The 15,929-nt window shown below is 42.0% G+C and overlaps 1 protein-coding gene and 1 long non-coding RNA gene across 3 annotated transcripts; one reads left to right on the forward strand and one right to left on the reverse strand.

Annotated features, from left to right (window-relative positions):
- On the forward strand, positions 1 to 9,851 carry LOC124002154 (probable E3 ubiquitin-protein ligase HERC6). Of its 2 annotated transcripts, XM_046309474.1 has the most exons (10): positions 1 to 125; positions 2,009 to 2,105; positions 2,185 to 2,295; positions 2,518 to 2,594; positions 2,720 to 2,776; positions 6,934 to 7,003; positions 7,323 to 7,489; positions 7,766 to 7,829; positions 8,529 to 8,614; positions 8,843 to 9,851. In XM_046309474.1, exons 4-9 carry the CDS (start codon positions 2,560 to 2,562, stop codon positions 8,601 to 8,603), a joined length of 468 nt encoding a protein of 155 aa, XP_046165430.1. In that variant the 5' UTR covers positions 1 to 125; positions 2,009 to 2,105; positions 2,185 to 2,295; positions 2,518 to 2,559; the 3' UTR covers positions 8,604 to 8,614; positions 8,843 to 9,851. The 2 variants fall into 2 exon arrangements, with proteins under 2 accessions (XP_046165430.1, XP_046165432.1); XM_046309476.1 differs by lacking the exons at positions 1 to 125; positions 2,009 to 2,105; positions 2,185 to 2,295; positions 2,518 to 2,594; positions 2,720 to 2,776 and adding an exon at positions 4,088 to 5,145 and having other exon boundaries at positions 8,529 to 9,851.
- Positions 6,896 to 14,844, reverse strand: LOC124002156. Its single transcript, XR_006832920.1, has 5 exons — positions 14,271 to 14,844; positions 12,180 to 12,330; positions 11,289 to 11,900; positions 7,214 to 7,323; positions 6,896 to 6,995 (listed from the first exon to the last, which is right to left on the reverse strand). It is a non-coding gene; the product is annotated as an uncharacterized LOC124002156 (long non-coding RNA).
- Between the last annotated feature and the right edge of the window lie 1,085 nt (positions 14,845 to 15,929).

Here is a 15,929-nt window from a genome sequence, read left to right on the forward strand (position 1 = left end):
TCAGAAACCTCAATTGAGGGATGAGATACGGCCCAACTGTCAAATGGAGAAGATTGAAATACTGCTAGTTTTTAATGACTGGTATTTTCGCATGCTATAGCAGCCCATTGCATTCTAGCGTTGAGGTGAGTAGTTACAGGAAGTGTTGTCGAATCCAATAGGCTACTCCAGTCAAGACAGGCACTGTTATATAGAATGATAATAAATAATATCGTTGCTGCTGCAAATTAGCTAGCTAGTCTTGGCTGTAGCCGAATTCCCTTGGCGACTCTCTCTCCCTCCGAACTCTCTCTTGGCCTGTTCTTTCCAGCTGCAACAATAAAGTGCCAGCTTCTCCCTTCTCCCCTTTAAACGTACGTTTAAAAAAACACATGTCCAGATATAAGAAAATAAAATGTATGATACTATTCGAATAATAAAATAATTTCAAACTCCCATCCCTATTTTCCGCATAGGTTATCATATACCTCTTCACCTGTTCAATTGTCATTTTAATTAATTATGCACATGGATTTTTGAAGAACTTTTATGCCTTATGAGTTTAGTACAACTGCTACACTGGTATAAAGTAGAATAACCCAAAAAATGTAAGCAATTTTTGTATTTTCTTTACTCTTTGCCTGGTCCAGTCAGTGTGCACCCTCAGCAAAACACTGCTGACAGATCTTTTTTAGAAATAATCCTGATAAACGTGAGTTTAAAAATGAAAATAATTAAAATTATTATAACATCTGAAAAAAACCACTGCAAAATCTGAAGGACGTCTCTGATGCATGGTTCTTTTCAAACTCCGAAACTGTCACGTATAACGTACACTCCCTCTCCGGGCCTCATCAGACTCACCTGGACTCAGTCACCTGCCTGTCATCGCTATATATGTCACTCCCTTCGGTACTCTCCCTAGGCCTTATTGTTTCGGGTTCCGTTGTTTCATGTCTGTACGCTACTAGTGTTTCTTGTTTTGTGCCTTGTGTTATTTATTATTAAAAGTCACTTCCTGAACTTGCTTCCCGACTCCCAGCGTATACGTAACAGAAACTATTTTCAGTTCAGCATGACAGCATAAAGAAGGTGAAGCAGCCAGTTGAAATGCATATTAGAAATAGGTATCGACTAGGTGGTAATGTTTCAAGCGTTATTTATGTCTCATTAATGCTCATCGTCTGTGCAACATGAGACATCGGATGGATTATAATCATTATAATCTATTTGGGTGATGAACGAGTGTACACCGCAATTTTGGTTTGCAAATATATAGTAATCTAGTGCTCGGGTTTCGATTATTTACGTTGGACATACTATGGTTACACATATTATAGTTACCATACTATAATTCCTGCAGGAGCCATTGAAAGCGTTTTTTTTTCAAAGAATACAAATCGCCTTCTACGCGTGATAACTCTTTTTCTACGCGTGAGAAGGCCTTTGGAAATGACCTGCATATCTGCAGTTGTAGAACAATTCAAACGCAATATATCGATTTACAAATACAAATCAAAAGGTGTTTGTTTGTGGATAGTGAATTGCATTTGTTGATAGCGATCTACATTAGTGGAAGGTGATTTACATTTGTGGAAAGTGATTTACATTTGTGGAAAGTGATTTACATTTGTGGATTGGTGATTTACATTTGTGGATTGGTGATTCAAATCAAAGTTTATTTGTCACCTGCGCCGAATACAACAGGTGTAAGTAGACCTTACAGTGAAATGCTTAATTTACATTTGTGGAAAGTGATTTACATTTGTGAATACATTTGGCATGATATTGATCATATACCCATCATTGAGACGGAGCATCGCCAAGTGCTGTCATTCAAGTGTTAGAAACTATATGGACTAGTTTAAGAATACAACACAACAATGATTTCATGGGGAGAGGATAGTCGATAGTCATACTGGCTTTGATTTAGTGAAGCCGAATGGTTTAGATACGACCAAAACTGATATTAGTTGCATTGATTTTATACACCTCAATCTAAAATCTAAAATTCAGGATCTGTCCTCAGGTAACAGTGTGGTCTCGTTTATCAGAAATAATGGGAGACGTGTCAGTCGTGCGGATTCAAGAGGTCCAAGATGGGATAATAATCACAGGGAAACTGAGTAGGTCTAATCTCCTTTCCAATCAATTTTTATAACATATTTTTCTGAGTTGCGGAATCATATGTTTTATGTGCTTTAGAGATTGTGAACTGTAAGGAGATGATTCCGGCTCTGAGTTGCGGAGATTCTCATACCGGTTTACTGTCAAAGAGGGCTGAGTTCTCTGCTTGGACAAAGCCAATATTCCCAGGTGGGTTCCATTCCATATAATGATGCATTTATACATAGCTTACCCTAAAAAATGTGAGCAATACCTTATAGTAATTCTGTGTCAATGTTTTGATTGACGTTTTAGCCACCCCCACATTCAAATAGCTAAAGTATAACAACTATTTATTTCTCATTTAATTCAAATGGGCCAACTCTAATCTGATTCATCAGTTTCTTTCTTTAATGATTTTTTTTCTATCAGACCATTGGATAACCTATGTAACCGACAGGTAACTCAGGTTGCATGTGGAGACCAGCATTCAATTTCACTAACACAGGGTAAATGACCATGAACACACCACTAATCGCTCGAGTTTCACAATACGACTTAACCAAAATGGTCTAACCTTTCAACAAGTGTAATCCTGTACGATGTTCTCACTTTGCTCTGTCCCTTTCTGGAGCTGTGTTCAGCTGGAGCAAGGACACCGCCGGGCGACTGGGACTAGGGGACACAACAGGTACAGTATACATTATACAATGTATATGTTGTCTGTAGTTAAATATATTTCAGTAATCAAGGTCCGGACCCGAAGACCATGAACAGTACATTGTTTGAAACACGTGTGCTGTGTTTAAACGAAAGCCTTCACACCCAGTAGCTCCCTCAGGCTATAGCTGGAGGCCCCTGATATATCTAATATGTGTTTGGTTATTTTCATCTTAGCATAAGACCTTTTTAGAATTAACTGTTGAGAAATATTTTAGCATTTGTGGGGCCCTCCAATAAGATCTACTCATTTGGGCACGGAAAGCAAGGGCAGCTGGGAAATGGAGTAAAGATTTATCAGTTGTTTGAGAAATGAAATAAAATAAAACAAGGCTATATACAGGGGGTACCGTTACTGAGTCAATGTGAGGGGGCACAGGTTAGTTGAGGTAATTTGTACATGTAGGTATGGGTGAAGTGACTATGCATAGATAATAAACAGTAAGTAGCAGCTGTGTAAAAACAAAGGGAGGGGGGGTCAATGTAATTAGTCCGGGTGGCCATTTGATTAATTGTTCAGCAATCTTATGGCTTGGGGGTAGAAGCTGTTAAGGAGCCTTTTGGTCCTAGACTCGATGCTCCGACTTGGGTGACTGGAGTTTTTGACTATTTTTTTGGTCTTTCCTCTGACTCCGCCTAGTATATAGATCCTGGATGGCAGGAAGCTTGGCCCCAGTGATTTACCGGGATGTACGCACTACCCTCTATAGCACCTTATGGTTAGATGCCGAGGAGTTGCCATACCAGGTGGTGATGCAACCAGGTCAGGATGCTCTCGATGGTGCAGCTATAGAACTTTGTCGATCTGAGGACCCATGCCAAATCTTTTCAGTCTCCTGGGGGATAAAGGGTGTTGTCGTGCCCTCTTCACGACTCTCTTGGTGTGTTTGGACCATGATAGTTTGTTGGTGATGTGGACACCAAGGAACTTGAAACTCTCAACCCGCTCCACTACAGCCCCGTCGATGTTTAATGGGGGCTTGTTCGGGCCGCCTTTTCCTGTAGTCCATGATCAGCTCCTGTGTCTTGCTGACATTGAGGGAGAGGTTGTTGTCCTGGCACCACACTGTGAGGTCTCTGACTTCCTGCATATAGGCTGTCTCATTGTTGTCGGTGATCAGGCCTACGACTGTTGTGTAGCTAGCAAACTAAATGATGGTGACGGCCCGTCTGGAAGTCCAGGATCCAGTTGCAGAGGGAGGTGTTTAGTCCCAGGGTCCTTAGCTTAGTGATGAGCTTTGTGGGCACTATGGTGTTGAACGCTGAGCTGTAGTGAATTAACAGTATTCTCACATAGGTGTTCCTTTTGTCCAGATGGGAAAGGGCAGGGTGGAGTGTGATTGAGATTCCATCATCTGTGTATCTGTTGGGGCAGAATGTGAATTGGAGTTGGTCTAGGGTGTCCGGGATGATGCTGTTGATGGCTACTGAAATGAGTGCTACAGGGAGGTAATTATTTAGGCAGGTTACCTTTGCTTCCTTGGGCACAGGGACTACAGCAGTCTGCTTGAAACATGTAGGTATTAAAGACTCTGTCAGGGAGAGGTTGAAAATGGCAGTGAGGACCCTTGCCAGTTGGTCCGTGTATGCTTTGAGTAACGTCCTGGTAATCCGTCTGGCCCCGTGGCTTTGAATGTTGACCTGTTTAATTAAAGGTCTTGCTCAAATCGTCTACCGAGAGAGTTATCACACAGTCGTCCGGAACAGCTGGTGCTCTCATGCATGCTTCAGTGAAAGGTATTTCGCTCGTCTGGTAAGCTCGCTTCACTGGGAAGCTCGCGTCTGGGTTTGTAGTCCGTAATAGTTTTCAAGCCCTGCCACATCAGACGAGCATCAAAGTCATGTAGTATGATTCATTCTTAATCCTGTATTGACACTTTGCCTGTTTGATGGTTTGTCTGAGGGTGTAGATGGATTTCTTAAAGCATCTGGGTTAGTGTCCCAGCTGTTATTGACAAATAGACACACACCCCACCTCTCGTCTTACCAGACAGCTTCTTTGTACTGCTGATGCATGGAAAATCCCACAAGCTCTATATTATCAGTGTCGTCGTTCAGCTACGACTCTGTGAAACATAAGATATTGCAGTTTTTAATGTTCCTTTGGTAGGATACTCTTGAACGTAGATCATCCTATTTGTTTTCCAATGATTGCACGCTGGCCAATAGAACGGATGGCAGTGGAGGTTTACTTACTCGCTTACAAATTCTCAGAAGGCAGCCCAACCTTTTTCTCCATCTTTTCTTCACGCAAATGATGGGGATTTGTGCCCGTTCCCGAGAAAGCAGTATATCCTTCGCATCGGACTCCTTAAAGGAAAATTCTTTGTCCAGTTCGAGGTGAGTAATCGCTGTTCTGATGTCCAGACTTTATTTTTGGTCATAAGAGAATGTAGCAGCACATTATGTACAAAATAAGTAAGAAGATGTAAGATAAGTTACAAACAATGCAAAAAAAAAAACGAACAAAATATCACAGTTGGTTAGGAGCACATAAAAATGCAGCCATCCCCTCCGGTGCCATTATCCGTCGGCCAATCTGTGTGCTATCATGTCCTGGATGTGACCGACTCATTGAAGCTCTTTGTCATGACCAAGCACATTGGGGTGTGGAAGAAGGCCCTGTTGGTGATTCTGAAAAGTAAACATATTCAACGCACCCGTGTCCCTGGGTCCCTGGGGTCAAACACCTTCTCCAGGTCCTCGGCCATCTCCACAGAGTCCGTGTCCATGCTTCTTTGCTCTTACTGTCAATCCATTTATAAAGCTGATTTCCCATTTTAACCAGTCAACTTCCGGGACCAATCTGGTGCCAGGGTGGCAGCTGTTTCAATGCAACCTATTTAGAACTGATGAGACCTATCTGAGACTTGATTAAATTATATTTTGCTGACTCACATGGAAAATATTTTGCTAATACTTGCTAATAATTTTGTATTTATTGTCAAAATGTATTTTACTTTTCTATATTTCAAAGGCAAACCAAAAAGCTGGAGAGACCCAGAACGTTCCAGACAGTACCTTTTGTATCCATCAAAAGGTACTGTCTGGAACGTTCTGGATCTCTCCAGATTTTTGGTTTGCCTTTGATGTTCACTTCAATCACATATTTCTAGGGGAGGATGTAAAGCTTTGGTGTTTATGTTCAAAGAAGGTAAAAACATATATTTTGTATCAGTCACTGATTGCTAACCATGCTATTTGCTGTCAGTCTTGAGGTGTTTTGATGTTTGTTGTTTGGGTCTTAGAAAGTGTCCTAGGCTGCATCTCAATATAGGCTTGAGATTTCCTCTACCTGAACTTATCTGGAAAGAGAGTGAAGGAAACATTTTGCTTTACTACTAGAGAATCTTTCTCACTTGCTAAAGTTAATTTCAGTGCAGATCAACGTAATTAGACGAAGAAGCTCCTTAATTGAGATGCATTGTACACTTTATTTTCCATCACTTTCAAGATGTGGATCAGACACCTGCCATCTTTCGTCATTAACCCATTCTCGATGAATCTGCACAGCAAGATAAACATTTTTTAATGCATTTCAATGCCGCACTCACAAATGTAATGAAACTTGCTTCTCAATATATATTATTTTAAAATACAGCAGATAGTATAAATCAGGGTGGCTAAACCCCCTACTGGAGACCAACTGACTGTGTATGCAGACTTTTGCTCTTGCCCTGCTCTAACACACTTGGTTCCACTAATCAGCTGCTCACCAGGACCTTGATTAGCTGAATCAGGTGTGTTAGAACAGGGCCGGAGCAAAAGCCTGCATTCCAAGCAGCTCCAGAATGTTGACCGCCACTACTGAAGAAACCAACCATATTTCTTAACCTTTTTGATGGGAGAAACTGGTTGAAATGAATACCTGTCTTGTACTAGAAGAGCACTGACTGAAGACTTAATATTGTACTGTATGCATTGCAGAATCCCCCTGCTCCGTTCTTTGAACTGAGGCTGAGGAGAGCATCACTCACCGAACACACTTTCCATTTAGGAATGATAGCTTTCCAATGATGAGACAATGTTTTGAACAGAGAAGGGCTACGCCGAAACGTAGTGCTTACCCCTCTCAGGTGTATTTTGACGAGGGTGCGAGGTTGACAGACGTCTCCATTTGTCTGATAGGCTGTTGGTACCCGAGTCTGGGATGTTCATGTACAGCGACACCAAGACGCTGGCCTGGTTCCCTGCAAAGGTGACAGCACGTTTAGGGAAATCACACATGGATTATGAGGTTGTCCACGCCTCACCACATTATTTTATGATTATCAATAATCATTGGACTTTCAAATAGCTTCAAAGGTGTTGGTAGTGAAACACTGTAATGTTATGTTCCTAGAGAGGAACTACTGCGGAATTACTACTGTATTACTAGCCTACTACTGTATTCTAGAACCCACATTACCTTCCCTGTACTGCATATCAAGCAGGTTTTCAGGTTATCAACAGCATGTCCTATGCTTTTCCCTCATGGCGTATTTCTTGTCTCTTGTCCAACCCATCCTCACTAACAGCCTAGAGTGGAGAAGAAGCGTTATTTCCTGTTTGGGGTTCTCTGTGGGATGGCCCTGTACAACAACAACATGGTGCACTTCCCCTTCACCATGGCATTCTTCAAGAAGCTGGTGAACATCAAGGCCTCTTTAGAGGACTTGAGAGAGTTTAGCCCCATTGAAGCAGGGTAGGTTTATACCATAACGTATTTTTATCCTTTAGTCAGTAATGTATTATATTACAGGCAGTTGTATTTGTTATAAGGACACCAAAGACAGATTAAGAAATTGCATCTCGAGGCATTTTATTGCATCTCAGGGACATGGCTCTTGCTCTGTGTGGATAAACAATGATGACTTATTTAGATAAATCGTTTTTTATTGATTAGTGCATCATTATTTGTTGATTGCCCATTTATAATTGTCACATCTATTGTCACATATTATTTTCAATGCTTTTTAAGGACTTTGCAGTACATCTTGGATTATCCTGATGATGATGTCGAAAATATGGACATGACTTTCTCAGTATGTAATGCATTTATAAACAGTTTGATCAATGAACAAATAATATTTAACATAATACATATGTAGGATCTTAATTTGATCACTATTTTGTGGTTGACAATTTTCCCTCACAGCAGGAAATGCAAACTTGTAGTGTATTCTAGGTTTTAAAGGTCTGGGGCCTAGTGGTTAGAGGTAGCCTAGTGGTTAGAGCGTTGGGCCAGTAACCAAAAGGTTGCTGGATTAAATCCCCGAGCTGACAAGGTAAAAATCTGTCATTCTACCCTGAACAAGGCAGTTAACTCACTGTTGTAAATAAGAATTTGTTCTTAACTGACTTGCCTAGTTAAAGGTTAAATAATAAAATCATAAAAAAGTAATTACAAGGCTTCTAAAGTTAGTTATTCCACTTTAAAATGACAGACTTGATTTGCCCTTACGAAAAAATGCATCAACCCATACAAAAAATGTCCATTAATATAATACACATAAACATTTCCTGTTGCAGGATTATTTTCCTGCTGTATCAAATTGGCTCAAATTAAGATCCTACATCTGTAGTTAATTGAAGTGAAGCGGTATGAATAACTGAACATAAGATCAATTATATTATTTCAGTGTGTCTCTCCCAGATCACTCCCATCTATTTGTCCATACCCTCAGTCTGCAGTGTTGTCATTGTTCATTTACCTCACTGTTTTCATTACTCACTATTTATAGGTGATGTGGGGTGACATAGCGGTGGACCTCGTCACAAGTGCTAACAAGCAAGATTATAGCAATATTTACAACTGACAAAATACAAGGTTCACAGTATGACACATTTTTCCATTGCTACAGCTACCAGGGTTGGGGTCAATTCCATTTTAGCAAAAATAATCTCAACCTGAAATGTAATTGTATGAATGGAAAAACCATAATTGAAAGTAAATAGGTCTTTTCATTCCTTGAATTGACACCAACTGGAATTGACACCAACCTATATTAGCTACAACTCAATGGATCGCTGACTCGGTCTGTCATTCTTTTGACAGGAAGGAGTTTGTTGACACCTATGTGAACTACATCTTCAACCAGTCAATAGAGGTGTTTGAAGAGTTCAGGAAAGGCTTCTTCAAAGTGTGTGACATGGACGTGGTGGAGTTCTACCAGCCAGAGGAACTGAGGGGAGTGATGGTGGGGAAGGAGAACGTCGACTGGGAAACGCTGAAACATGACTGAAGCTCAGTCCCAACTCTGCCCCTAGCCAATTGTCTTCATCTGAGAGCATTAGACAAGTAAAAACACATAAGACATGGTGAAAATGTCACCTAGCCTGTCAGAGGGCAAGATGGAGCCTAAAAAAACAAGTGTCCTTGGGGTTGATTTGAGATTCATGGTGAACATGTTTTCTGTAACACGTTCTGCAACCTGGCTAATACATTGTTTTCAATACATTGATTTGACAAATGGTTTGAATTGTGTCAAGTGTCTATTGCTTCACCATATTATGGGCATCCCAACATCATCACATTCTGGGAGGTGTTTGAGGAACTGACAGGGGATTAAAAGAAAGCTTTCATGTGTAAGTGTGCAACATTTTCATGATAACAGATGAACACATAAGTAGGCTACTGAGAATTTAAGTTATATTATGTCATTTACTGCCCTCCCCTCTTTTACCACCTGTGATCGTGTGCCCATCCTGGGTATGAACCAGACCAGGAAGAGGGTCCAAACCCTTCTGAACTCCTCCCAAAAAGCATTTCCCAGAGGCACTGACCTGTCACTCTCTGTTGCAGCTTCCCATATACCCCTTCAAAGAGACACTACAGAGCCAGCTTATAGAGCCACAACAGAGGCTTCTGGAATGAATAAGGGTGTATAATGTTGCTGCTCTGTTTTACACACCTCTCCTGTGTTCATCTTTTCATTGTTCCATAGTTTGGTTTGAGATTTGGATTGTTTTAATGTAGGGTTGCATTTCAAATCTTAACTTCATCTGTGCGGCACTGTGCCATTTGTGTGTAATCATATAGCATTCACATTTGATTAAAAAACATTTTTAAATCAAACAGTACAGAATGGTTCGTGCCTGCACATTAAACAACACATTAACAAAAATCACAACAACCAAGAAATCCCAAAGTATTTGAAATAATCAAATTGAGCAAAAGAAGCAGATGAGGTTCAGTTGAACGCAATCACTATTCATTTACAAGACACCCAAAATGGTTAATTACAGAAATCTATGAAAGCATAATATCCCAGTTAGGTGGCACACAATAAAGCACAGATCATTTGGCTCACATATTCACAATAGAGGGCAAGATTTAATGGAAGGCGCTCTATAGCGCAGCGCACTATAAGAAACTTTTAAACGGTCATTTACACTTGAGCAGACATGCCAGCGTTTACCATGAATGTGATCTCTGTGAACATCGGGGAAAATGCCTTTAAAAAGGGGCATTGTCAGCTGCATAGAGCACTGGCATAAAAAGAAAACCAGCAGTACTATGGACCTCCAGGTTCATGATTTGAGCACCACTGACCTCAAGTTCATATCCCTTCCAAACATACATACTGTTCAAATGACACATACTTAATTCACCTTTGAATACAGATGCTTGTGTAAACAAAAACATTTAGGGTTTTAAGACCCTGAATTGTCAAATAGAGGTAAGAGGTGCAGCCTCCCGTGATTCATTTTTAAACATTTTTGATTTAAAAAAAGGTCAGTGCAAATAGATCGCATACAGTAAGTGCATTTTTCATCAGTGCTCATCAGAGATCCTCTTTATGGAACAGCGCCCTCTGGTGTTTGTGGTCAGACAACCGTGGCGTTCAGGACTAGTGTTTTGGTGACCTCCACAGTACAGGGCCCGGGGGTGCATGGGTCCCCTCCAGCTCCAGGGCGGTCATGTGCTCAGGATGCTAGCGTGCACCTACAAGGTGATTTGTGGGCCGCGGATTCAGTAATGTCAGGGACCATGAACAAGTATGTTGCACCAGGGTATATGAAAATAACGTGGTTCAGTAAACCACGCTTGTGTGATGAGTAACCTTGCCTGAGATCTGAAGAGGTGTGTCTAAGGCTAATGCCTAGGCTTTAGTTCAGAAGCCTAACACACCAGTCTTGTCAATGCACAGATGACACAGGTCAGTGATATTAGCTATAAAGGTCATTTGCAGTTGACTAGTCAGTCACATTATCTATAAGGTCATTTGCAGTTGACTAGTCAGTCACATTATCTATAAGGTCATTTGCTGTTGACTAGTCAGTCACATTATCTATAAGGTCATTTGCAGTTGACTAGTCAGTCACATTATCTAGAAGGTCATTTGCAGTTGACTAGTCAGTCACATTATCTAGAAGGTAATTTGCAGTTGACTAGTCAGTCACATTATCTAGAAGGTCATGTGTAGTTGTGGTGCCTGCTCAGGAACAACACATAGTACAGCCATTCAACAATCAAAATCTTCTTAAAGGTAAAACCCCACCTTTCTCCAGTCAAGGAACTGGATGTAGGTATCCTGGGGCAGGTCTGGGATGACGAAGGTGCCCCCATAGAAGGAGGGGACGGAGAGGGGAGAGGGTGGTGGGATGCCAGCCTCCCTGGAGCCCATCTTCCAGAGAAGACCCTGGCTAACAGCCCTGTCGATGCTGAAGACGAACCAGCCGGTGTGGATATCGGACCCCAATGTCAGGTTTAGACACCAGGCCCTCTGTGTGTCTCATATATAAATAAATAAATGAGAGAGAGAATAAGGTTATGTAAAATGAAGTAGCTAATGGAAGGGTGCTTTATTAATGGTGGTTAAATGTCTACCATGGAGAGCCAGCTTGAAATAACATCTTGCCTTAAAGTCGTGATGTCTTTCCCATAGTTGACTCAGCCCATATTCTCCACCAGTATGTCCACATGACTCCCAGCCTTCCCAGTCACGTTGATGGTCAGGGCCTAATCCCGCTCTAGGATTCCAGCAGCAACCTGATGACAGACCATATTGAATTGCAACATACATATTCCTTCTTTGAAGAACCTGAGGACTGGTCAGGTGACTCAGGTAGTTGTAGTCACAGGCAAAGTAGCTGCCGTACTCATTCTCCACCTGAGAGAGAGAAGAGGGAGAGGAGAGAGGAGGAGAGAGATTGTCTCTTGTTAAGGTGATGAGAGGCAATGTTCGACAAACAGTATTCTATTGAATTGTAGAGTTAATTAAGGCACAATATGAAGTTATCCAAACTTTTGCTATTGATTCCCCAATTGTTTTTATTATTAATCATTGAATATCAACATGGCTCACCTGAACAGTAATGATGGGTCCACTGTTCTGATAAAGGAACAGGTATGTTTATCATAAAACATTTGTTTACAGTCATTCTCTCACCATATCCCACTCTCCACAGATATAGGGCCCAGGCCTCAGTACAACCAGCAGACCAATGTCTTTGGCCAATTGCAGGAAGTGTTCTAGATCCCTGTCCCCACTGAAGTTGTACCGATCCGGGGAGAGCTCATGGAAATTGCAGGGGATGTACCTGGAATGTGAAATGTAATTTTTCAACCAAAATGGACAATGAAGTAGTTTTTAAGTCCATACCACCAGATGGTAAATCATAGCACTGTCTGAGGTTTAAGGCCCGATGAAGGAATTCTGTCTGGTTATCAATATTTGGAGGTGATTTGATTAAATGGCTCTTTCTTTGAATTACTTTAATCAACGTTAACTCTATGTCCAAATTGGCCACTGAAATGACTAACTGAAAACTAGAAGGACCATTGAAGACACTGATCTAACTGGTTGGCATTCAGTGTATTTATGACATAGTGGCCAGTCTACATTTGCCTGGCTACCCAGGCTCCTTGCTAAACGCTACGCCAAGCCTACGGACTTACGTTTCTTCTACACAATGAGTCTGGATCAGAGTATACCTCCCGACCCTTCACCGAATCCGAACACATTCTGGGCCGTGTCATTGGTCCAGAAACCGATGGGTTGTGCCAGAGCCAGAACACACATGGGTAAAGAGGCGGTTTGAAAAATTGTCATTGGCTTTGATACTCTGATTGGTTAGAGACGATCCAATTGCTGATGCCATTGTTTTTTATTTTACAACGCCCCTCATCACCACAAACAGCGGAATAATTTAGTGTGAGTCGTCAGGCTAAGTCTACATACACCTGAATGGCGTTCAGTCCAGCCATATACATCTCGACTAGCCTGTCTTTCCAGTAGGCCCTGGGGATCCTGTTGTAGTGGATGCTACCGGAGATGTAGAGGAACTCTTCGCCATCCTTAAGGAAGTAGTCATTATTGTATTCCACACTGAAGGTCTGCGGCACTCCAAGCTGACAGAGATTTCTACAACGTAAGAGTTACATATAGTAGTTTTAAATCTGGGGGAGCCATGGAGTCAGTGTGCTGTTTGTTTTATGGCTACATCAAACTGACTTTAGAGAGAGTTGTCGGAGGGACCGCATCATGAGAGCAATTTATTAAATTGCATTGCAGTCATGTAACTGTTCTGTTACAGGTTCAGCTTTTTATGGTGAAGAGATGATTTATCAGGTGATGGCACAAGGTTGGCAACAACAACGTGACTGCCAATCGTTGAGCTCTCGTCAAGTGCTGTTGTTGGGTGTATAAAATGAAAAGGCCTACATACATCTCGATGAAAATTAACACAGAGAGCAAAAGAGGATATTCTAATGCATATTTACGTTATTCATTTATTTGGCTTGCAATATATCAACCACAGACAGATGGCGTAACCCACAGCTCACAGGGGCTTTAAACGTTCTCACCACCATATATATTTTGTGTGTGTGTGTGTGTGTGTGGGGGGGGGGTTACGAACACAATCCGCTACATTTTTATTTACTTGACGCTATGCCAACGTTGAAAAGGCCTACTTCTCGATTTAAATGAATTCAGATACAGAGTGGGAAATAGGTCATTGTAATGTACATTTAGGTTATTAATTTCTATAGCTTGCAGTAGATCAACTGTGATAGGTAATGCCAGCTAAGCAGGGTTGGAAATGTTGCTAGTTTGCTACTATACTTTGAAAGCAATCAATCTAGATATGCTAAATCAGTGCACTAGCGGGTAAAAATTGTTCAAGGAACATGTGATTAGTTGAAGTTATAGGCTAATCTAAACATCATTCAAGTTAAGTGCATCCCAAAAACTGGCTTGAATTATGAATAGGTAACGTTAGCTTGCTGTATGTGTCTGTTTTTATTCTCCAAATAATTCAGACTAAGCTACTACGAAATGAACTATGTAAGTGTACTTGTAAAGAGGGAACAAAATAGGACATCTCCAACCCGGCATGAGCAAGCCATATTTGAATGTCGTGATGCACTGAATGAATTACTGACTGTTACTGACTGACTGCCTTACTGGACGTCAACAAATGAGATGCGGAAGTTGACGAAGTTATGTGACGATGTTATGGCAGTACCAACACCTTACCGGTAGGCGGCAGTCTCATGGAATGCCCAAGGCACAAACTGTATGCTCGTACTTCCGGTCATCTCTTCTCTCTTGGTGGTAGTAAGTATCATAAACATACACACGTGGGCTTCCGAACTCTGCTCATGTAGTCGTCTCTAAAAGGTCTGCAAATAACATATGTATTTGATTAGTTGTGGTCACGCCATCATAATTTTGACAACATGTCGACAAGTGAGAAAACACCAAACGAAGGACTGGATGCCGAAGAGGACGAGTTGCCTCCTCCCGTTGTGACTTGGACTCGTAGCGGGCGTAGAGTACGGATCCCAGCTGTGTATCTTGACTCTGAAGTACCGAAGACTCCAACACGCCGAACAAGGAAATCTGTCATTCAAGAGTTACCGAATGAGAATGCAGAGAACCAGACGGAACCCAAACCAGCGGTTGTAGTCGTGGAACCAGTTGCCGTAGGCCAAATACGAGCAGACAAACTCTCAAAGCTAAAAAGTGGACTACTATCTCAGCAGAATACATTTGTACGCCAAGCTCAGCTGAACCAGGCATCCGTTCGGGCCAGCTTTCGGGTTGCTAAACTGATAGCAAGAAGCGGTAAGCCTTTCACTGACGGAGAGTTTGTTAAGAAATGTATGGATACTGTCGCGGAGGAGGTGTGTCCCGAGAAGAAAGATGCATTTAATGCCGTAAGTCTGTCGGCGAGTACAATCACCAGACGCGTTGAAGAAATCGGGAGTAATGTATATGCCCAGCTGCAGCAGAAGACGAAAGAATTTGACTTTTTTTCATTAGCACTGGATGAGAGCACGGACGTGCAAGACACAGCGCAACTGCTCATTTTTATTCGTGGAGTTAGCGCAAACTTTGAGATATGCGAGGAGCTGGCAGCCCTCCAAAGTCTCAAAGGGACTACAACGGGAGAGTATATTTTTGACAAAGTGTGCCAAACCATGGAGAAGTTGGACCTGGACTGGTCAAAGCTAGCTAGCATCACGACTGACGGGGCTCCTAGCATGGTGTGCGAAACTCGCGGTCTAATAGGACGCATGAACCGGGAGTTGGAAAAAAGGGGTCTCACCGCCCCGCTACGAGTCCACTGCCTAATTCACCAGCAAGCACTGTGCTGCAAAGTGTTGACGTGGGATTCTGTAATGAAGGTTGTGGTGTCGTGCATAAACTTCATCAGAGCAAAGGGACTTAAACACAGGCAGTTCCAAGAATTCCTGTCTGAACTGGAGTCTACGCACGGAGATGTGCTGTACTACACAGAGGTCCGATGGCTGAGCCGGGGCAGAGTTTTGAGGCGTTTTTACGAGCTGCTACCCGAAATTAACGCATTTCTTCATTTAAAAGACAAAACGGTCCCAGAGCTGATCGACCCAGAATGGAAATGGCACCTCGCATTTTTAACAGACGTGACAGAAATACTTAACAGCCTTAACTTGCAGCTACAAGGCGAGGGGAAACTCATTTGCGACATGTATTCACACATAAAAGCATTTGAGGTGAAAATAGCGCTGCTTTTGGAACAAGTGAAAAAGCGCAACTTCGTCCATCTTCCTGCTACCCAAAACCTGTCGACAGAGAACCCAGCGGTCCCTTTCCCAGCTGAAAAGTGCGTGGAAGCACTGGAAATGCTGAAGGCGGAGTTCGGTGTGCGAT

Source organism: Oncorhynchus gorbuscha, linkage group LG17, assembly GCF_021184085.1.
Source record: "Oncorhynchus gorbuscha isolate QuinsamMale2020 ecotype Even-year linkage group LG17, OgorEven_v1.0, whole genome shotgun sequence".
Taxonomy (NCBI): domain Eukaryota; kingdom Metazoa; phylum Chordata; class Actinopteri; order Salmoniformes; family Salmonidae; genus Oncorhynchus; species Oncorhynchus gorbuscha.